Raw genomic sequence first — 24,101 nt, forward strand, 5'->3', positions numbered from 1 at the left:
TCAGCACACCTCTGTTAATATGTTTATAGTTTATTACTTTGTTTTGATTACAGATCGTTCAAGCTGCAGGTACTTTTAAATCATGTCTTTACACTGTCCTGGTGTAGCTAGTTGGCCAGCAGAAACTGTGATTTGTGGAACCAGTTTGGAATCCATTAATGTTTTCTGAAAAAAGATGAAAAATAGTGAAGAAGTTATAGGAGATACTAGCTACAACATATATATTTGGTCAAAATTTAAAGGAAGTTTTACTCTCATAGCTCACTAAGGTCATGATTTTATTGTGTCCCAAATATGACAGTAATGTGAAAGAATTGTAGTGAGGAATCATCTGGACACAATTGTCTGCCACATGCTCTGGGATGACCCTGCTTGAGCAGGGAGATTGGACCAGATGACTCACTGTGGTCCCTTCCGACCTGACCCATTCTGAGACTCTGTGTGATTCTGTGAAGGATGAATCAAAACTCAGTGTTTGATATTCAGAAGACTTAAATATCAGACTTCTGTTCCAAGACTGAGGACTCCACATGGCTGAAACCATATACTATCAGAAGCCAAATTAATGAGGTAATTTTTTTTTCTGTGCCATAGCAGAGGAAACATTGGTGAAATGTGCGTGTCATTAATAATTCATTCAGCTCTTCAGCATGGCTGAAGAAGTAGATGCTAATGATACAGTGCAGCAATAAAATTAAGCTGCTTATGAGGTTTGATTTTATTTTAATAACACCAGCTTCATTGAATCAAGCAAAGGTTAACTTCATATCCAGAATTTAACAAGAGGGCAATAACACTGACCTGGGGAATGTCCAGGGATGGGGAAACATATAGCAATATGTTCCCAGAATATAGAATCACAGAATCACCATATTGGAAGAGACCTTCAAGATCATTGAGTCCAACCCATGCCCTAACACCTCAAGTAAACCACGGCACTGAGTGCCACATCCAGTCTTTTTTAAAACATATCCAGGGATAGTGACTCCACCACCTCCCCGGGCAGAGCATTCTAGTACTTTATCACTCTTTCCTTAAAAAACTTTTTCCTAACATCCAACCTATATTTCCCTTGGCACAGCTTAAGACTGCATCTTCCAGTTCTATCAGTTGCTGCCTGGAGAAAGAGACCAACGCCCACTTGACTACAACCACCTTTCAGGAAGTTGTAGAGAGTGATAAGGTCACCTCTGAGTTTCCTTTTCTCCAGGCTAAACATCCCCAGCTCCCTCAGTCGTTCCTCACAGGGTTTGTGTTCCCCGCCCCTCACCAGCCTCATTGCTCTCCTCTGGATGTGCTCAAGAGTCTCAATGTCCTTCCCAAACTGAGGGGCCCAGAACTGGACACAGCACTCAAGGTGTGGCCTCACCAGTGCTGAGTACAGGGGAAGAATGACTTCCCTGCTTCTGCTGGCCACACAATTCCTAATGCAGGCCAGGATGCCATTGGCTTTCTTAACCACCAGGGCACACGGCTGACTCATGTCCAGTTGGCTGTTGACCACTGTCCCCAGGTCCTTTTCTGCCTGGGCGCTGTCCAGCCACAATAGTTTCCAATCCTGCAAAAATTGATTCTTGAGAGACTTCCTGAATAAGCCTAATTATCTACCTTTAATAACCTATTTTTTGTGTTGAGGTTTTAAAATGCATACTTAGTTTTGGTATGCTCATTGTAGGAAGGATTGGTTTTCAGTCTGTTTAAAATCTACCTCTTGCCAGTTTATTTAATTTATACTACTTATACTTGTCCTTGTGATTTCCTCTTGATCTTTCAGATCTGTATCATATTCTTCCCTCAATGAAAGTTTCAAATCTGCTGTAATACTAGCTTTGTTGGATTTCAGCATTCTACTTTTCCAATAAGAGACTTCAGTCTCCTAAACTGTCTTAATATTTTCTTTCCTGGAAAGTCTCTTCCCTCTCCTTAAGACATAAGCTTTTTGATGGGTAGTCTGACTGGACATGAAATATGTTTTTTTTTGAGAATTATATTTTTAGTCTATTCTTATCCAGAATTCTATTCTAATCCCATGTTCTGTAATATAACATTACTTGTCAAAAAATTCAAATACAAATCTAACCATTCATAAATTCAATACACAGTGTTGATCAAAGGTAGCATCAAATCACAGATTTCAGTGAAATATGTAAGTGAATTTACTGATCACTTAATAAACTGCATTTCTGAAACGCCCCAAATATTGGGTGAGCATTTATTCTAAACTGCAGTAACATATTTAAAGAGGCTGCTTACCTGGTTTGGAGGAGCATAACTATTTCCCTTCTTCACAGGGTCGTTTTTCAATGCTTTCTCCCTGGCATGGTCTGCCATCAGGTCCTGGTGCAGGATTATTACACTGGCGAGTTCGAGTGCTCTCTCCATTGATGCAGGTGGACCAGGCACTCCAACAGCTCCAACCTCCATCAGTCACAACTGGTATGAAGATATCATACACAGGATTAGACCATCTACCTCTTTCAAGGTAGACCATGACAACTCAGTTAGGGTGATTCTGCAGATTGTTGCAGCCTCCCAAACACAACCCATCACAAAGATTTGGCATTTAAAAATGCATTTGTCAGTGGCAGTACTTAAGAACCCTGGGCTTTCAACATTTTTTGTCATGCTAGGAAACAAGCTCTAAGGTCCATTTTGGGCACCTGTACGTTAAAAATCTGGCCACAGAGAATAAATTTACTGCACGGTAAATTTTTTTTGTTGTCAGTTGAGGAACTGCATTCTTTTCCCTTTTCCCCAACCTAATATTAAACTAGCATAGTAATTGTGAAACATGATCATGTGCTAGCAGACACCAAGCTTTTGCAGAAAACTGAAGACAAAATAATTTAAGACATGGTGAGATTGCTTCTGCATGAAATCTGTTTACCAGTCCTGCACCAGGCTTCAATACTCCCATGTACTTAAATGAATTTTGTGTCACTCGAAGACACAGTAATGTGTGTGGGACAATGAACTCCAAATTAGAGTACCCTCTTTATGGAAAGAACCTAGTAACTTACCTTCCACACAGATTTGACAGCAGTAGGTATAAAGGAGTGCTATGAAATGCTTCTGTTCTTATGAAGGCTCATTTTGTCAGCATATTGTTACAGCAGATATGCTCATTTTAGTTTATTTAGAGTATTTACTCACCTTTCACTAATGTAGATTTGGGAATTTGACAAGCAATTCCCTTAAAATAACTTGAGCACAGGCATGTACAGACTCCATCTACCAGCACAAGAGTGCCTCCATTTTTACAGGGTTCACATTTGCACACACTGTATTCAGTTATGTAGTCTTCAATTGCCCTTTCCAAATTTTGTTTCTTTGAATATGCATCTCTTATCTTAACTGGAACAAGTGTATGTATTGGAGAAGGCTGTAGAAGAAAAAAAGCCCACGCATAACACACTCTTCCAAAGTTCTGAATCCTTTTGATATAACCATCACTAGAATAAAAATCTGAAGAAACAGTTGAGATAAAGGCAATGTGTGAAAGTTAATGATAAACTCTGAGTCTCCCCTCCATCACAGAACAAAAGCTTTCAAACTGTAAAAAGCCACAGCTTTGGAGAAGCTGTACTTACCCGTTGCTGTATCACTACTGGAGCATCAACCAAAGATTTAGCCCACTCTATGTAATCCTCTACATCAACTGCTTTGGCTCCTCGTAGTAACATTTCTTTGATTTTGACTGAAAAATCAATCTTCCCTCCCTCAACTAAGGAAAGGACATCATCAATGACAGCATTATCATTCTTTTCTGCTGCAGAAAAAAAAAAGAGAGTGAAGAAGGATGTTTAATGTCCATGCATCTAGGAAAAAAGCTGTCCTCCTAGTGCAGCCAGTCCCTCTTTGTAAAATGATTATAGAGAGAACTCTTGGTTGTAGCAGAATTCAATATCTCTTTGCTCATACGTCTTATGTGGGAGGAAATCTTTAATTTTGCAATGAAATTTGAAAACTGTAGATCTTAAAGGAAAAGAAAGGATAGGACAAACTAAGACATGCTATGGAGATCACAGTCCTTTGATGACAAGCAGACGATAATGAGTAATTCTACTGTATCCCCTCAGCTAAACCAAAATAGGGCAGGAATTAGAGTAGTGGGAGCTTTTGCTTCATAATTAAAATACAAGAGCAGAGCACTGAAAATAATTCCCTCTTATGCACTTAGTAGTAAATATCCTTCCCTTTTGCAATTTTTATTCCATGTGAAACAAAGCCCATCTCCAGACACATAAAGGAGCTGACAGCAACAATGACAGACAGGGGAACACAAACAGGATAATCAGAGAAAGGGAGCCCCTGCTTCGACTCCTCCCAGGCCTGTTCCAGCAGAGCCATTAGCCCTGTAGGATGAATCAGCAGCAAGATGAGTCAATGGAAGGGGTTTCTGGAGGCATTTTTTGATTGCATACTTAATTTCTTAGCATATATTTACAGGACTGCTATTGAAAAGGTGAAGGGGGCTCAGGGTGGCTTTGGGAGGAGCAAACTTGAGAAAATAAAGGGATAAAGGCAAAAAAAGGGGGACTGATTGCATATAGACAAATGACTGATCTGTGAGCAACTCTGCTGTGTATTGTGCTTCATCTTTGCAGTCTGTCCTGGCCTACCATTAAATTCCATTCTAACTCTTTCCTAGGGTGAAGGGACCCTATTCTCTGTGCATGCATGTGTATAGAGCCCTGTGTGTCAACAGCTAGAGCTGGACAAGGGCTGATAGGCACCTGGTGTTTGTGGTGGCAACCCCTGGATCAAGTGACAATACATATGCCAGAGTGTGATGACTAGTAGGTGTCAAGCCAGACTAGCATGTGAATATAGGGAAAGTGGCTTGGGAGTCAAGTACCAGAGCAGCTGTTGCTGTGGGCTAGATCTGGTGGCTTTCCGTGATGCAGTGACAGCAGCCGTCAGCAAGGGACGACCAACATGATGACATCTGGCCTTCTGGCCTTCTGTAAGACCTTTGATACAGCTCCACGTGACGGCCTTATCTCCCAACTGGAGACATATGGACCTGAAGACAGACATATGGACCATATGTCCAGACAACTGGACAGATGGACTTATTGGTGGGCAAGAAACTGGCTGGATGGGTGCAGCCAGAGGGTTGTGGTCAATGGCTCTATGTCCGGATGAAAGCTGGTGATGGGTGATGTCCCTCAAGTCTCCATTTGGGACCAATTCTCATCAGTATCTTCATCAGAGATAGAGAGTGGGGTCCGGTGCTTGGGAGGTTTCCAGATGACACAAAACTGAGCCATTAACACAACAGCAGGATTGGATTCCATCCTGAGACACCCAGACAAACTTGAGAGATGCACCCACAGAAACCTCATGAAGTTCAGCAGGTCCAAGTTCAAGATGCTACACTTGGGTCAAGCAATAGCAGGCCTGAGCACAGACTGGGAGAAGAAACTGTGGAGAGCAGCCCTGCCCAGAAGAACTTGGGACTGCTGGTGGGTGAGAGGCTGCACATGGCCCAGCCATGGCACTCAGCCCAGAGATCCAAACGTGTCCTGGGCTGCATCCAGAGCCCCGTGGGCAGCAGGGCAAGGGAAGAGATTGTGCCCCCCAATCTGCTTTCATGAGGTCCCACCTGCATTCAGCTCAGGGGTCTCTAACACGAGGAAGATGTGGACCCTGTGGAGCAAGTCCAGAGGAGGCCACAGGAATAGACAGAGTGCTGGAAGACCTTTCCTATGAGGAACGGGCTGAGAGAGATGGGGTTGTTCAGCCTGGAAAAGAGAAGTCTCTGGGGAGACCTCATTGCAGTCTTCAAGTACTTGAAGGGGACTTATAAAAAGAGACGAGGGCAACATTTTTACTTGGTTAGATACTGACAGAACAAGGAGGAGTGATTTTAAACTAAAAGAGAGGAGATTTAGATTAGATGATAGAAGGAATTTCTTTACTCAGAGAGCAGTGAAGCAATGGAACAGATTACCCAGAGAAACTGCACCTTGTCCCTGTAAATGTTCAAGGCCTGGTTGGATGGGGCTCTGGACAACCTGATCTAGTGTGTTGAATCCCTTTCCAAATTGATGTGTTGGAACCAGATAATCTCTAAGAACCCTTCTAACCTGAACCATTCTATGCATTTATGTCTCCAGAGTGAGGCAAGTGGAGGAGCTGGATACTGGGCTTCTAGGTCAAATACTGGAGAGATGTCATTGTTCTGGGTTTGACTGAGAGCTTTTCTCATATGAGTGCACCTCTGTCTAAGGCAACTGAAGGTAAGAGCGTCTAAGGGCCAATTGCTGGGTTGACTGAGCACCTAAGGCCCGTCCCTGGAGACATCCACAGTGTGTGTGTCTTGGTGTGCATCAGACAGTCTGCACCAGCAATGGGAGTGGAGCTGTGGGCCTGGTGTTATATATGCCTGTCACTAGCAGGAGAGGCTAACAATGCAGTTACTGGTTCAACTGGATATTTAAGTCAGCTTCTGGAATTATCTGTACTGATTATATATAAATATTGTGGTGGCATTGAAATACCTGAGGCTTGTGTTCCCTTGGACAAGGTGGCTTCCAGAGGACCCTCCCAACCTCAGCCATCCTGTGACTCTGTGATATTGCCCACTGAGACTTTCTCCCTGATTAGATGGAGAGGAGAAAAGGATGAAACCATTTGTGCCATTTGTGTTTGCCTGAGCGTTGTCTGTATTTCGTCTGTGTTTATTTGTGGCCAATGATGTGTGTATGTATATATGTACGCATCATGCTGGTGTGTTCATGTGTGTGCAGGCTGGGAATGCATTCTCAGGCTGTCTTGACTTGGAGCATGGAAGAATGTGAATCTCACCTGTATTGCTCTACTGGATTTGTCTTTTCTCTAACAGCAATAACTATATTGATTATTCAGGGGAAGCAGCTGGTATTATCTTTTCTTAAGCAAAAGATATAATGTAAATCAAGGATATACTTACATTTGTCCCTCCTATGAATATGTTCACATTTACCACTATCAACATTAAAATTGGCTTGTATGTTTTTATATACAATATTGGCATCTAAGTGATAGCCGAGGCATTTTTTCACATCTTCTACAGTGATTCCTGGAAGTAGAAATAGGTAATTAGATGGATTGAATAAGCATAAATAACAAGATATTATTATTCTTACAGAATACATTTCAGGCCTGTTGGAAATGTTAGTGGCTTTCTTCTTGCCATTTATCCTTTACTTTTTCCATGTCTATGTAATAAGTATGAGGATAACTGTAATTGAAGTGCCTGAACAGATGCAGGTGAGATCTGTGGTGACTAGGAAAATATCAAAAATAGATTTCTGTTTTTCTTTATCTGGTTGAAAGCAGGTTCAAGAAAGTGGTTCCTTTAGGAACCATTTTTTTCCTTTTATTATATTGAAATTTTGTCTTTTGCAGTTGCTCAATATTTACACATTTTATATAATAAATTACTGAATTCTCTCAGTCTCTCTTAGCCTCAATTATGTTTCTCCACTCCTTTTCCCCATAAAATTATTCAAGGCCACTGATCTCTTAAAAGCTTGCTTTTTCCATTAATTCTAATCCACTTCTACCCACTACAGTTTCAAACATCTCTTTTCTCCTTATTGATCTGACACCCAATATCATCTGCCACTTCAGCATTGTGTTCAGAAAGAATTTTGGTTAAAATTGGGACTTAAAAAATACAGAACTACAATCTCAAGGTGATGAACAGACTAATAGTGGGAAATGAAAGTGATATATTTTCCCATGTTCCTTTTCATAGCCTGAATATTTGATAGTAATATTGTTATTGGTGGTGCAATAAGTGGGTGCTCATTTTCTGATTTCCAAAATCAGTGTGAGAATTGTCTTTTCTTACTTTATTCCCATGTGATCACTTTAATCCAGCACAAACCCACATATATCTGAACTGCACATGAGGGAAGATTACATTTCTACTTTCCTATTTTAATCAGGGCATAGAATATTCCAGTGAGCATGTTGAAAGCTATGAAATAAATTTCAACACACTCACATGCTCCATGTGGTTTCTAGAAAGCACTTCAATTTATTCCTTGTTTTTTGTCACCACCATACTCTTAGAGTGATTGTACCACAAAAAGTTACAAATAGGATTTAGGGTTTAGGTGGGTTTTCTTGTCTTTGGACAAGATCTCTTGTGAATTACGCAATTATTGCTAGTGTGTTTACAAGGCTTCTTTAAGGTTTCTTTGGCCCCCTCAGTCACAGACTTAAAACAGAGATTTCAAATAGTTCTGTAAGTTATAAAGGTTGACTCTTTTCTTGTAATCTCATGTAATTCTATAATGTCACTGGTGTGTCACAAGCGGCATGCACTGAACTGTGCTTTCTCAGTATTTTTCCACGTACACAGATCTACAATCACATGTCTCTTTGAAAGTCTGGAAACTTGGTCATAGCAAGGCCAACAGAAAGCATACCTAGTCGAGACATAACATAATTATCCAGCACGTAAACAAGTTCATATTTTCCTCCTACAGTTCCAGAGACTGCATAGTGAGTTCCATAATCTTCTAGGAATTTGAAATACTCCCCCTTGTCATATTCAGCAGGCAGAAATTTTAAATCATCAAGGAAACTATCTGTGAGACGAACATCACGACTCCGAATTTGGAACCTTCCCAGCTGAATCTGTCCTTTTACATGCAGAAAGGTTTGGTTCTGAATGCAGGAGAAAAAAAGAGAAGAGAGTGCCATTCCAGTATGCAGCACAACACGAAAATCAATTCTGTTTTACTTGTAAAGAAGCTGCAGCACTTTTCAACATGGCGTTCAATCTAACATTTTGGAAACAGGACAAACTTGTTTTATAAAAATTAGAAAGCTCTCTGATCTAAACTGAGGAAGCAGCAAGAGACTTATTTTAGTTCTTCCAATTTTGTAGAACTCTTCCCTTATTTCAGCAAGCCCTTTGTGATCTATTTGACAACAGATCTCTTGAAGCACCATACCTACCAAAAAGTGACTTTCTGACTTTTGTAACATTGAAAAGTAATTCTACATGTCTTGCTAAATAGCAGAAGCTGCCCACTCAGGTCAGATGGAGTTTCCTCTTTGTTTATAGTCAGAGCAGACCTAAGTTCTCTCTCTTTTTGGATCACTTCCCTGTTATTCTCAGGTTGTCAGAAGGAAGGGCACAGCTCCAATTAAATATAAAACCCTCCTGACTGTTAGAAAGAAGGGCATAGTTCCAATTAAAAACAAAAAACCCCAAACCAACACCATAAAAGGAAAATTAATGATGAAAAAACCTCCATATTATATATTTGAGCCATACATACATTGTAAGTCTAGCTATTAAGAACTAATATTTTTGTACATTACACTCCAGGTGATTTTATATCATATTCTAAATTTAGGGACCTAGCTCTTGCTCCTGACCATTATGTTATCCAGCACCATTAAAAGGATCTTTAACTGCTGACTCAGATGCTGCTTAAGACCGGCAGAAATCCTCAGTTACATAAGTCACTGTGAGGAAATTTTTGTAGGTATATTCCTGCCAACCAGCATACACAGTTTCTCGCCAGGAGCCTCCAGACACCTCCAGGATTATGACTTTAACTTTCAGATGGGCCCTGGAGGGCTCTCACACAGGCACTGTCACTCCACTACCCTGCAGCCCTGTGACTTTGCAGTGATAGAATTCTTGTGACAGATCGTGACTCATTCCTTGAACTGATCTCTCAGCAAGATTTTGAGTCCAAAGCTCCTATCACAAGCCACTAGACTATAAGCAGACATTAAACTCCCCTGAGCTATAGAGCTTGATCTTTTATGTCTGTGAAGATTCATGGTTTGAAGTTTAAATGGTTTGTTTCAGTCCCAAGAAAACTTATACCAGTACAAAGGCAATATTTGGGTCAGCTTATCTTTATTGTGCAGATCTTTGTCTTCAGCATTATTTCAATTAATTAGTGATAAAACTTAGTTTAGCTTTCCCTTTTATCTATTCTACCTCCAGAGCTCTGAATGGGTCCTAGACAACAAGACTGACAAACTTGAAAATATTGCTTAGTTGAGAAAATCTAGTATTGCTTGCACATGGTGCACTTCAGCTTTGTGGAGTTAATGTGCCTTGTATATGATGGCATATTGTAGTCACAGACCTTGGCATAAAGTGTGGAAAATGGTATATGACCTGATCAGTTAATTCCATTAGCACATAGCTGCTGGATTAGGCCACAATATTGTGCTCTGCTCATTTTTGCTGTGGGAAAAGTTAATTTTCTTCACAGTGGCCAGCATGAGACTGTGTTTAGGTCTTGTGCTGAACACAGGTTTGATAATACAGAGATGTTTTTGTTATTGCTGGACATTGCTTACACACAGCCAAGACCTTTTCTGCTTTTTGTACTGCTGTGCTGTCAAATGAGTTGGGGCTGCTTGGGAGGCTGGGGGATATGCAGCTGGGACAGGTGACTCAAATTGATCAAAGGATTTTCCATATCTTATGACATTGGGTGCTGTATATAAAGTGGGTTGAAGAAGGAGGAAAAGGGGGATGTTTGGAGTGATGGTCTTTGTTTTCCCAAGTCCAATTACATGTGATAGAGCCCTGCTTTTCTGGAGATGTCTAAACACCTGCCTTCCCATGGGAAACAGTGACGAAATTCCTTGTTTTGCTTTGTTTGTGTGCATGGGTTTTGCTTTCCTGTTAAACTTTATCTCAACCCATGAGTTCTCTTGTTTTTACTCTTCCCATTATCTCCTCAAGCCTGCTGATGGGGGAGTGAAGAAGCAGCTGCCTGGGGCTTATCTGCTGCCTGGGATTCAACAACAGCATGTCTAGCATCACTTTTTGTCGTCTATTTCATTTTGACCTCACTAAATGCTAAGGCTACTTCTTTATTATCAAATAAAATGGGGTAGGGTCTTTCCACTGTTTCAAAGGGCAGGTAGAGGTATGGCTTATGCACAATGCCAAAATGGGCTTGCTTTTCTCCAGACTGTCTACAAGAACATTCCCTTCAAACATGGTGTGGGGAAATGCAGGATGGGCATTGCTTATAAGAACTAGCACTTAAGTCATGCCAGCAAGCTGGTGAAATTGTGGATTATCTTGTACCAGTGCTAGTGCCTGTACCTTATAGCCCTGACTAGTTTATTAGTATAGACGTACCCACATGTCTGAGATTTGAAATTTTGGTCATTATTCCCAAAATTTATTCTATATTTATGTAGTATAGGCCTACTCAGTGGCAATTTTTCATCCTAAGACTTGATCTAATTTACCCACATTGCACTAGATCAGAGCTGCTCTTTAATCGGGATGAGGCCAGACATCTTAATCCTTTCTAACACCAAACCCCTGATGAAGATGAGGGTGCTTGCTAGTCAAAGATAAACAGTGGGAAAAAGAAGATACTTCCACTTGCCATTTGGCCTTGTGTGAAATCTTAACCCTATTGTCACCAGTATTTAATTAAAAAAAAAAAGTTTAAAAAAGCAGCAGCTGACTAGAATACTTAGGTTATTATTGCCTAATTCTAACACTGCATAAACTGTACCATTTGTAAAATAGTTACATTAAAACCTTTAGAAGAAATAATCTCACCCTTTCTGTGTAGCTTTGCAGGATGGAACTAAACGTATAATTCTTTCTGTAGTCATATTTGAAATTTCCTTCTGAAGCATTTTTGTTACTCCCATCAGTAGGTGTGTATTTCAGAGAGGCATCAGCACTAAAATACTTCTGTTTTTCTATGTAAACCTCTTGTAACATTTTCACACGATCATGGTAGTACACAGATGAGAAAGTTTTGTCTGCTTTTGTCTGAGAAAAGATAGAAAAAAGGTTGTATGAGAAAACAACAGGCGGTAGTTGAAAAATCAATGTAGCACTTTAAAGCTGTACTTTTTACAGAGCATATCAATGCATTTTCTTACAGCTCTTTTTCCTTTTAAACCAAAACAAATGGAAATAGCACTCCCTCCACAAACTACCTCATTGGGATCAGTTCAGAGGTTCACAAGTGAACAGAAAGCTGCAGTGACAATAATTTAGTGAATTTAAAATCTCAGCATGTAACACTGTAAAAGTAATTTATGTGTGTCAACAGTGCCCTTACATGTCTACAGCTTCCTTGAGAGGGAAGAGGAGAGGCAGGCACTGATCTCTACGTCTTGGTGACAGTGACAGGACCCGAGGGAATGGCCTGAAGTTGTGTCACAGAAAGTTTAGTTTGGATTTTAAGAAAGTTTCTTCACCCAGAGGGTGGTTGGGCACTGGAACAGCTGCCCAGGGAAGTGGTTACCTGGCAGAGCTCAAAGAAGCATTTGGAAAATGCTCTCAGGTGTGACCCTTGTGGTGACCCTTGTGTGACCCTTGTGCAAAGTCAGGGGTTAGACTCAATGATCCTTGTGGGTTCCTTCCAGCTTAGGAGATTCTATGACTCTGCGTGAGGAATAATAGTCTCTTTTTCCTAAAACACAGTTAAAATTTGCTAAAAGCTCCCGATTTCTAAAATAAGTCAAATTTATCACTCAGCCTTCTTTTCTTACAGCAAACAATAACGAATCCAGTTATTTTAGTATAATGTAGCAGAACATCACATTTTAGCAACTGAAAATTTTTATACATTATAACCAAACATAACCAGAGATCTCTGGGTCAGATTTACTCATTTCAGAAAGGACCTGGTTTAAACTGTATTTGTTTTATCAAGTTCCTACTTACAGTAATTTAGTAGGCAAAATTGTGCTTTGGTTTCTGAAAAGTGTCTAACTTTTTTTTCAACAATAATCAATGTTTTTGGTGTTCAAACCTCACTGAAAGTCATAGTCTGAACTTTAAAATCATAAAAATGTTTTGTTTTTTTTTCCCAATAGGATAGAGAACTGGTTAGAAAAAACAAGTAGAACCAGAATATTGTAATATTGTGTCTGCCTTTTTATCAGTGACTTTTACGTGTCCTTGAAAATATAGCTTATTTTGTCTTCTACCTAGTAAAAGTTGGGTATCATAATCCTTTCTGTACATCTTCTGTTCATTTCTTCTGCTCATATTTTAAACATTCCAGAAAGATAATTTCATTTATTGTGCAAAGGTGCAGCACAAAGATGGGGGAATTTGTCTGGTATAACTGAGCTTAACTGCCAAAGTAAATGATAACATAACCTCTTTTCCTCTGGACTTTAGCACAAGCTTGAGCCTCAAAAGCTGCTGTCAGGCTCAAGAGATATGCTGAGTCTTCCAAGAGTATTCCAGGAGCTGGCATTCAATTAAGCACATCCTATCTTGCAAAGGACTTAAACTTACATCGTAAGTGAGAACAGCCACATTCCACGGCTTGCGGTAGTATGTCCGTGTGTTCCCATCGCGCACCCGCTCACAAAGACCATTGAAAAAGTCATTGTCAAATGGGCTGGCCATTGGTTGCATCCCTAAAACATTGATTCTGCAAGAGAAATACAAGAGAAGTTATACTCAAAAGAGGGTGTGTCAGCACACATGGCCTGTAGACTGGAAAAGCTCTATTCTGTCAGAGACAGAGACTATAGCTGTGAAACTGGATCTTGCTCCATTTAAGCAGCTTGTCTCATCTCTTGTGGTTTCTCACCTGTGTACTGGAGATAGTTACCTATTTTGTAAAGTTCTTGAAGGATCATATATGAGAAATAAACAAATAAGAGACATTAAACCTCAAACACGGTTAAAGTCTTAGGCATAAAAGGAGGTAAAAAACATTTCTCCTTACCAATATATTGGTGAAAAAGAGCATTTGTTCTTGAAAAGTACCTCTGTGAGAAAGCATTCCTAGTAGATTTAAAATGCACATCTCAACAGCTATATATATATTTTAATAATTTATATTAGTTTGTTTGCTGGTAGGCACTTGGTTATCAAGCGTGTACAACATCCATCAAATGTTTAGAAGGAATATATAGCTACTCCTAGCATTGTCTCTTCTTGCAAGGTGTGTCCTAGTAGAATGGCAGCATTTCCTGGAGCATAAGAGAGGAAATCTAAACCATTACAAAACCAGGAGCCAGGCGCATCAGCTGTATACCTCTATGCATCTATATACTGATGTTCAAGAAATACTTCCAAAAATAACTCCTTGCAGGACTCTGTATATTTGTTTGCCCTTTTGTGCCTATTTCATACATTTCAATCTTTTCAGTATTTCCAATATTTACATCTAGCAAATGTATGTGCACCTTTCTGAGAGTAGAAAGTGGTAAGCAAGCCATCAAAGCCACCAGTGTCATTACGGCATCTCTATAGAACATTTTCTCATGCAAGATTTTAGTAACAGATTGTAATACAAGCTTCAAAAATTGCCTTTATGCTTGGTTTACTTCTCCATGCTAAAAAAAAAAACCAGCATTTTTGCTCTTGCACAGTAAGAAATTACATTAAAAGGATGAATAATTTTATTAAACACACTTTGGTACTGTTGTATTCTCTTATCTTCTGTTCAGTTTGGATTGCTGCCTTCTAACTATTTGTAGGTAAACAATATATCACATTTTCTTTTTGTTAGAGATGAAAGAAATCCAGCAGGGTCTGAGAACAGAAAGATTAATTTTCAGCCTACATTAATGATGAATGCTCTTGTAAACAGCAAAGATCTAGGAAGCGGACAATGAAATACTGGAAGAAAGCTACACATAAAGTGTTGATGCAGTAAGGCATCCCATTATATCAATAGTCAAGAGATATTTTCTCCCTTTTAGACATGCATTTTAGCAAAGTAATTGACAATTACTGACTGTGAAATATCATTAGAAACAAATCTATATAACTATAAAATTTGCATTTAAATAAAATGTAAGTTTATTCATGTGACATATATGTATGATTTTATTTGCTAACATTATGATTCATTTACACTGTCTACAGTGCATATTACACTGCATGTTTCATCCTCACAAGTATACAAAATAAAATGGCAGTTAAGTGTTCTTGCAAAGGCTATTTAGCATTTCTGAATACAAATGCTACCATGATTCATATTCCATTTTTGGGAATGTCACTATGCCCCAGTTTTTTTCAGCTGGCTTTGGAGACACCCCCAAACTCTTCACTAGGTCCAATACTACTTTTTTCTACATACCCATGTCCTGCAGTCCTGCCAACTTCAGACACATCAATATCATGGTTTCGACATGGTGACCGTGGGTCAGATTCGCAGTCATCTTCATCAGAATAGTCTCCACAGTCATTATCTACATTGCACACAAGTCTTCGCTTTATACATCGACCTGATCAAGGAATGAAACATTGCCTGAATGCATTTTTATCAAGATGGACTTTAAATGGCACTCTCAGCTACTGTTTATTAAGATCTTCCTCTATGTATATTTCTAGTGTCGTCTTGAGGGATTAAAATCCCATGCTCTGCCACTTTCAAATGAAAAAACCTGCATACTACTGTTTATATGTAAGTTAGTAGGATGACTGAGAAAAGTAAGTTGGCAGGAGAGCTGCTGTCATCTGAAGAAAATCCTAGACTGTTCTATAGTAAAGTTCAAATATTTGGTTGGTTGGTTGGGGTTTTCTTATTTTTGTTAAGATAATACAGGGAAATATCAATTCTCCATCAACAAAAATTTCTAAATCATTTAAATTGTTGCTGTTTGGGCTATATTATTTGAATAATATGGACATGTAGTGTCCAAAACTATGGTGATTTGTGCTCTAAAGTAGCAGGGAAGTAGTAACTTTCCTGAGTTTACATATCACAAGTTTTACAAAGATGGTTGCTTTTTTTTTTTTTCCTACAGGATTGAAAGACTTTAGTAAATTAGCTGTAACATAATAAATCAACACTTTGATATGATCAACCTCACCTGTAAATGCCACACAATCTCTGTGAATTAGTAGTTAAAGGTTTACTCTCTAATTTTAAATTGCTTTATTTACACTTTTCAGTGTTAAAGGCAATACAAAAATTGGCTTGGAACTTCAAATTCATCTACTATCTTTCTGTTTTTGTTTTGACTAGCTTTTACTATTATTAGCTTTTACTACTTTATTTTGATTTCTGATGAATCTTGAGCATTACATTCGTATGCCTGGTATCACTTTACAAATTTATATCTTATTTGGATCTAGATGCATGCTGATCTCCAACTAGCATCTGTCAAGCCAGTTAGATAGGTAAACTTCCGTATCCATTCTGTTAAGATTCCTTCAGTCCTAGTTTTTTTTTCATGGTGATTTTTTGTAAAACCTAGTGATACAGTAGCAAGTGGGGCAGTTAAGCTAGAAGAAAGGGTATGGTCAGTATGGTCAGCTTCTAACCATGGAGCAGAAGCTACAGAAGAATTTAAACTAGGTGCAAATTAAAATGGAAGATGAGAGGAATGTACCTCTTCTTATATGGTTTTGCTGCTGTGGTTTTTGTGTTGTGGTTTTGAGCCCACTTATCCATGGATTGTTTTTAAGCGCTAGTATAAGGCTAATGTAACTTATTCACAGAATTAAAATGTGGTTTCTGAGCTACTGCTTTACTTGCTATGGTATGAAAAAAAAACCCACCCGAACTGCACTGAAAGTCAGCACCACAGTTTGGTTCTGGCTCTTGAGGACAGGCTTTGCTGGTTATACAGGTTTGTGTGTCTCCTAGGGCCTCCAGGCATGCTTTTCCACCAAACTGCCCAAATCTTTCAATACGTCTGGAGCGAAACTTGAAAGAAAAATAACACTATTAATGTTGCTCAGAGAAAAAAGAGAACTCTACCAGAACTTCAGGATTTCCAACTAAACTTAGAGCTTTTCAAAAGTAGACATCTTTGGTGAAATTTTTGTTGAAAATCCACAGGCAAAATTATTGAATGAAATAACATTGAAATAATAATTATGAATAATAATGCTTAGCTAGTATGTAAAGATGCTAATTTTCACTGTTTAGTTTACTTCACTATTTTGTTTATCTCTCTCCAGTGTGGAAATGAATAATTTATATTTTGTAGGTTTTCAAGTTTTTGATTTTTGAAAGGCCTAAGAGAACTCCCCTAAGAAAATAAAAATTTGCTGTGGAAAAGAAATTGTGGTGGGGTTTTTTGGTTGTTTGTTTTGGTTTGGTTTTTGTTTGTTAGTTTTGTTTTTTTTAATTTAAAAAGGGAAAAATGTATTAAAAAATAAAGTTTTAAACAGAAACACACACACGGCCAAAATAGATAATTTCTATGCAAAAACCTTTTTGGATGAAAACACTTGAGCAGTATTACCCAACTGGATGTGGTATTCTCTTAGTCTGTGGCTTCAAATATGACATTTTTATGGGTTTCATCAAATCACGAACATACCGTATTAAGAGCTGAAATCTGACACTTTCTCATAACCAACAGGTAGACAGATATCCCTTTGGTTGTGACTTTGGAACAAAGACTTCCAAGGACAGCTTACCCTTTGATTGGTGCATGGGTCGCAGGGCCCCCACGCACTCCAGCTGCTCAGTTTGCAATCTATTGGAGAAGGAGCATTCAATTCCCTTGTTCCCCTGTGGAAAGCTTTTTCTGAAGAGCTGTCAAACAAAACATTTCAGTACAGTCCTAGGCAGTGTACTTAAATCACACATGAGTTTTTGTATTTAAACCATAGACCAATATTTTGGAAGCACCTTCAATCTGATTTCTGTTTCACTTTCATAGCAGTACTTAGATGTATCAACAGCTGCCTAATATTAAATTCTTTGGTGGTTTAAAATTACATTAAAAACAACTTTGAAGACTTACTAAGCCAGGTATTTCCCCCTTTTTTAGATCTTTGTGCATACAAATGCTCTTCTGGTGGGTCATGTTATTGAAGAGAATGAAACAATTATACACAGAAAACATCTGCACTCTCCTATTCAGACAGTGGTTGTGCTCCCTAATATGTAAAGCTAAAGACTAGCACACAGCAGCACATCTCAAATGGATGTAGCACTTCAATACATCTTTGTGATTTTAGCTGATTGACTTTGATGGTGTTGCTCTTAACTCTGGATAAAGGCATAAATGCCTTCCAGAGTTGAAAGAAGATCCATAAATAAAGGTATTACTTGGTAACAGGATAACTCACATTGCTAGGAAAAACAGATATGTTTAACTTCCTTACTATTGTTCAGCTTGCCAAGTTGAATACTCCTGCAGTTAGGCCTATTTTTTTGAGAGTGACTTGTCATTTTGGTACTCAGTCTTAAATATCATCAAACTTCCAGTTCTCAGTACGTGTAAGGCCATTACCTAATAGAAATCAAGTTTCTTTAAAGCATCCACTGGTAGATAATAAAAACTGATGTATTATAGCATAAACTTGATTTATATCAAATTTAAAAGCCAAGGCTATTAGTTTACTGGTGATCTTATCTTCAGTGGTAAATAGCAGAGGATAAAGGAGCATTGAAGTCTGACTTGCCTTTTTTACTCTCAGTAGCTTATTCCAATTTGGCTTTACATGGTGAGTATTCATTCTCTGTGAAGCAATTCTCTCTGCATCTCTCAAAGTTAAGGCTCTTGCCTCTGCTCTACAATGGGACCTTCCTTGCTGAGCCCAGCTGGTTGGCAGATCTGCAGCTCCTGCAGTGTGAGGTACCAATGGGTTTTTACTGCAAGCAGGGCTTTGCCCTCTGCTCTTTGACCTCCTTACATCGTACAAATATCGCAGGAGTCCAAACAAATGTAACCTGAATACACAGGATTAAGAAAGCTGCAGTTTGGACAACAAAGACATAGCAGTTGGTCCAACTCTCTGGTGCCATTTATTCTATGTTAAATTTATATATGTACTAAGTAGTTATTGAGAAAATAAATCTACCTCTTTTCAGCTATCAAGACTTAACCAGCTCAGGGATCACAGACTTGCCCAAAATTTTGCCACAACAGCTATTAAACATAGAAATAGGTTACCCAGGGAAATGATAGAATGTCCTTCCTTGGAAATATGCAACATTATTGTCAGGACTCCTGGATAAGCTCATCTAAAGCCCTGTTTTGAACAGAAGATCTCCAGAAGTTCCTTTCAACTTAGACTTTTCAATGTATTCAGCAGTTCTGTGAAATTCTGGAAAGTTGTATTGTATTTGAAATTTGATGTAGCTCCCTAGCCTCTTCAAAACCAACTCTTCCGTCCATAAGTAGGTCATCTAACAGGTACCTCATACTAAGCAAGTAATTCTTACAAAGTTCCTGTACAATTTTCTATGCATTTCCCACCACTCAGCATGACAGTAACATCAACAGTGGGAAAAAAATGAAAATCTACTGCACTGGTTAATGGATGAGAATCAGCTTGTTCCTTACTGTATCTCCAGGATGCCTTTCCATCTTCTTACTGATGGAGGACTGCAAAACTCTGAGTAACAATATCTATTCTGACATCTTGGGTTGAAGACTGACAGGTTGTCCTTAAAGACAGTAGGAGTGAAAAACCTTAGATGCTAGACATATAAGACATATAAGACATATTGACGTATCTGATGGGGTGTCTGGAAGCAGAGAGTTATCTTATTCCTTGCAATTACCAAGTATTCTGATGTTAGACAAATTTACATTGAAATATATTTCTGAACTCTTACATTATTGCTGTAAAAGTAGAGCCAAAACCCCTTACAGACAATAAGAATTAATCATGGAAAGTAGACATGTGCCTAAAAAAAGCAATCAAACTCAAGCTACTTCGCATCCTAAAGATTTTCCCAGAGATTGTTGTAAGGCATTATATAAAGTCTAAAGTAAAAATCACAGGCACAAAAGACTGAGTTGAAGTCTCCAATGCAAATGGAAGCCTTGCTATCAAGTGTCTGCAAACTAGAGCTGATGGTAGTCTCTGGCTTTCAGGTAGCAATATTTTTCACATAATTAAAGATCTTTTCCAACCTAAGTGATACCCACATTTTATAATCACGATTTAGCAACTTTATCAAGAATATTAATTGAATTATGTACACACGCCCATGGGCCTTCTCCAGCAGAGTGTATGAGGTTCACATGATTTGCTGCAGATTTATCTTTAGGGTTTTGAATTTTCTTGAGGTTAGATAAACAAAAATAAATGTAAATTCAGAAAAATTTCATAGCAAATGATTCATAAACTCTGAAACACCACTAATGCATCCACTATTAAGATTATCTGGGAAATCAAAGGCACAATTCAAAACATTGTTTAAAAGAATCAAGACACAGCAAAAATTTGCACACTTGTCACCTCCTCAATAAATTTGAAGAAAAAGTGTAACTGGAAAACCACATTGAAACAGATGCTAAGTCACACAATTTAAATAGAAGAAGAGGTAAAAACATTTCATCTACAGAAGAACATCACAGAAGATGACAGTTGAGAGCATGAACTTCAGAGGTAGACATAGAAATCAAAATACCTTCTCTGGTATTCTTGATTGGGAGGTTCGAGGGACAGAAGAGTGCTCTTTGGAAAACAAAAGCCATTTCACAATCAGTACACAGAACAGTTTGCACCTTGTCTTGGATTGCACAGTACACTCTAAACACCCGCAGGCCACACTGCTCTGGTGATTTGTTGAGTCATACGTCAGAAGAGAGAGCTGCTGACTTCATCAGTTACAAAAGGGATGACTCAAAAAAGACTCTTGATTTGATAATTATCACTCACCAAGAAATAAGGCACATCTCTCCTGAATTTGAAGACATGATAGCATCACATGAGAACATAACTTTGCCAACAGTAGTTGCTAGCACCATCTTCAAGCTTCACAGCCTTGGCTATGCTGGGGAATAGCTGCTGTCCAATGTTGCCTGCTATGGATTCTCTCTAATAATCAAATCTCTCTGAACCATTTCTAACTGAGCATGCTAAACCTGTGCTTTAATTGGAGCTGAATGTTAAAATAAAAATAGCCATCAAAACATAAGGAGCAAGTGCTTGCCCAATCTAGTGGCCTTGTATGGTGGAATGCCTCTATCAGTGGACAGGAGAAGGGCTGCAGATGTCATTTATCTGGACTTCTGTACAGCCTTTGACATGGTCCCTCACAACATTCTTCTCTCCAAATTGGAGAGAAATGGATCCAATCCATACTTATAGATGAATAAGAAAGTGGTTTTATGGTAACATCCAGAGGTTAGTGGTCAATGGCTTGGAGTCTAGGGGCATCAGTGACAAGTGGTGTCCCTTGGGAGTCCACATGGCGATGAGTGTTATTTGATATCTTCATTAGTGACACAGACAAAGGAATTGAGTGCATCCTCAGCAAATTAGCAGATGACACCAAGTTGAGTTGTGCTGTTGACAGTTCGGAAGGATGGGATACCATCCAGAGGGACCTGAGTAAGCTCCAAAAGTGACCCTTGGGAATCTGATGAGGTTTAACAGGGCCAAGTGCTGGTGCTGCACTGGGGTAGAAACAACCCCTGGTATCAGCACAGGCTGGGCATGGACAGACCCAGAGCAGCCCTGCCCAGAAGGACTTGTGGGTGCTGTGGGTGAGAGGCTGCACATGGCCCAGCCATGGCACTCACAGCCCAGAGAGCCAAATGTGTCCTGGGCTGCATCCAGAGCCCCGTGGGCAGCAGGGGAGGGAGGGAATTCTGCCCCTCTGCTCTGCTCTGGTGAGCACTGGAGCACTGCATCCAGAGCTGGGGTCCTCTGAACAGGAAAGACATGGACCTGTCAGAGAATCCAGGGGAAGCCACTGAGATGATCAGAGGCATGGAGCACATCTCCTGTGAGGAGAGGTTGAGAGAATGGGGATTGTTCAACCTGGAAAAGAGGCAGCATAGGAGTGACCTCACTGCAGCCATCCCATATCTGAAGGGAGCCGACAAGAAAGATGCAGAGGGCCTTTTTACAAGAACATGGAGTGACTGGATAAGAGGGAACAGATTGAAAGAGAGTGGGTTTAGATTAGATATTAAGATATTATGTTGTGAGAGTTGTGAGGCATTGGCACAGATTTCCCAGAGGAGCTGTGGATACCAAATCTGTGGAAGCATTCAAAGCCAGACTGGATTGAGCTCTGAGCAACCCTGTTTCATGAAAGGCGTCCCTGTGTTCAGCTGGGACTCACAGCACAGAGAACCAAACTTGTCCTGGGCTGCATCCAGAGCAGAGGTGACCTTCAAGACCATCTTGTCACCCCCTTCCTGCCATGTGTGGGGACACCTGCCACTAGATCAGGTTGCTCAAATTCTCACCCAACCTGGCTTTGAACACTCCCAGTGTTGGTAATCCATAGCCTCCCTGGGCAACCTGTTCCATTGTCGCACCATGCCTACAGTGAAGAACTCCTTTCTAATATCTAATTATAATTGCCCTTCACTTAAAGTGCACCCATTACTCCTCATCCTATCACTATAGTTCCCTCCAGTTCCTATCACTCCAGGTACTTTGTAGGCACCTTCAGATAGTGGAAGGTCTGGGGACTATAAGGTCTCCACACAATCTTCTCTTCCCCAGGCTGAAAAGCCCCAACTTTCTCAGTTGTTGCTGTAGGGGAGGTGCTTCAGTCTTCTAATTAACATTGTGGCTTCCTCTGGACTTGCTTCAACATATATCTATTATTAGGCTCACATTTTTTCATCACTTAGTTTTGACCATTCTTGTGAATGAAAAATTTCTTCAGTAGAGCAGCTCTTCACTTTTTTTAACATGACTACTTGGTAGGGACTAGGCCTTCATTCTCTGTGGCAGCAGCTCTCTGGCCAGAGGGAGCAGCAGGCACAACTTCCCCAGGCATTTTCCTGGGGAAGGCTGTGAGAGGATCAGAGGAAAGAATGAGAAACAATTTTTATCTCCACTTGCTGCACCTGTTGTTGTGCACATATGGAATGTGTCATGGAGATTTGTTTACCAAAGGGTGATTTCTTAATTGGACACTGGATGGTGTTTTGAGGGATTGGCCGATTAGGTCAAAGCTGTATTGGACTGTCTGTAAGGGTTACAAACTTTTTAATAAGTATAATATAGTATAGTAGAATAAAGCAATTGATCAGTCTTCTGTGATCATGGAGTCAATGCTAATTATTACCTGGCTAGGGGCCTGGGGTGACAGTTCTTCTCCTAGTGATACATGCAGTGAAAACACAAAGGCTCTATTTCCAAAGATTAGAAATAGGCAATCTAGGAGACTTTAAATATTAAGAGAAGCACTGTCAGCATGAAATTGTTCATCTTCAGGAAGAAATAGATTGAGATCAGGTATTTTCACACAGCATGCAACAGAAAAAAGGTACCTGTGCTTTACCTACCTGCAAAAATATGCCCTCAACTGCTTCAACAGGCACCATTATTGTGCCACATATATCCAAAATAAACAAATAAATCATTGCTATGTGACTTCTCAAAATACAGCAAGAACTAGGGTTTTTTCATAGGATATCTGAGCAAGGTACCATTAGAAATATCCACGCTGGATGTTTATGCCCTGTGTCAGAGAAATGAAACAGTGGAGATAGCTGCAAAAGAAAAAGAACACTTACCTTCTGCTTTCCTGCCAAATTGAGACAACTGTCTCTACATTGCATAGCATGGCTATAAGCTGCAGAATAACATGCATGGTTCTCATTTTGTAGGTGAGCAGACTAGAATTATTGAGACTGAATTTGTAATTTATTTATTTGTTCCTTTAGTTATTTATTATCAAGAGAACAAACAAAAAGCATTGTGTACTTAAGAATGCCAGTAACTGCCCAAAACTGCTTTACTGTAAGTGCTCCAAAGTCCACTTTTCAGAAAATTCCACTTTTTCCCTGAATGGGGAAATACTGTGAAGCACTTGCAAGGTTAAAAGTAAACCAATTTTGTTTAATAGTACCGTATAGGAAATATAGGAAATACATTATGTATTGAATTAAGAGAACCATTAACTGCCTAGTGAAAAAGTTGTTGTAACTGTGACTCATGTAAAGAACAAATAGTTCCTAAAGCAGAGCTGTTTACAAGAGCAAGTTCAGTGCATAACAGCTTTGGAATCTGCATTTGGAGTAGTGGAGGACTGAAGTCCCAAGATTCTTATTTTATTCCTCCCCCAGCCACTATAAAAGAACAACACATTATTTTTTGTGGATTTAAATGAGACTAAAACTCTTTTAGCTGTCACTCTGTCATAAAAATCCAAACTCCAAGCAAGCTCTTTAGAAGAGCATTTCTTTTCAGTGGTTTGCTGTAATCTAGATTTAAGGCATCA

At 39.4% G+C, this 24,101-nt stretch overlaps 1 protein-coding gene across 2 annotated transcripts; it reads right to left on the bottom strand.

Moving 5' to 3' along the window:
* On the bottom strand, nt 1-23,536 carry C9 (complement C9). Of its 2 annotated transcripts, none has more exons than XM_038124309.1 (12): nt 23,395-23,536; nt 17,366-17,483; nt 16,496-16,643; nt 15,069-15,216; nt 13,268-13,406; nt 11,564-11,782; nt 8,427-8,667; nt 6,938-7,066; nt 3,591-3,769; nt 3,154-3,382; nt 2,254-2,433; nt 1-165 (listed from the first exon to the last, which is right to left on the bottom strand). In XM_038124309.1, exons 1-11 carry the CDS (start codon nt 23,478-23,480, stop codon nt 2,273-2,275), a joined length of 1,797 nt encoding a protein of 598 aa, XP_037980237.1. In that variant the 5' UTR covers nt 23,481-23,536; the 3' UTR covers nt 1-165; nt 2,254-2,272. The 2 variants fall into 2 exon arrangements, with proteins under 2 accessions (XP_037980237.1, XP_037980238.1); XM_038124310.1 differs by having other exon boundaries at nt 17,366-17,459; nt 23,395-23,498.
* Nucleotides 23,537-24,101: the final 565 nt, after the last annotated feature.

The sequence above is a fragment of the Motacilla alba genome, chromosome Z (assembly GCF_015832195.1).
Source record: "Motacilla alba alba isolate MOTALB_02 chromosome Z, Motacilla_alba_V1.0_pri, whole genome shotgun sequence".
Classification (NCBI taxonomy): domain Eukaryota; kingdom Metazoa; phylum Chordata; class Aves; order Passeriformes; family Motacillidae; genus Motacilla; species Motacilla alba.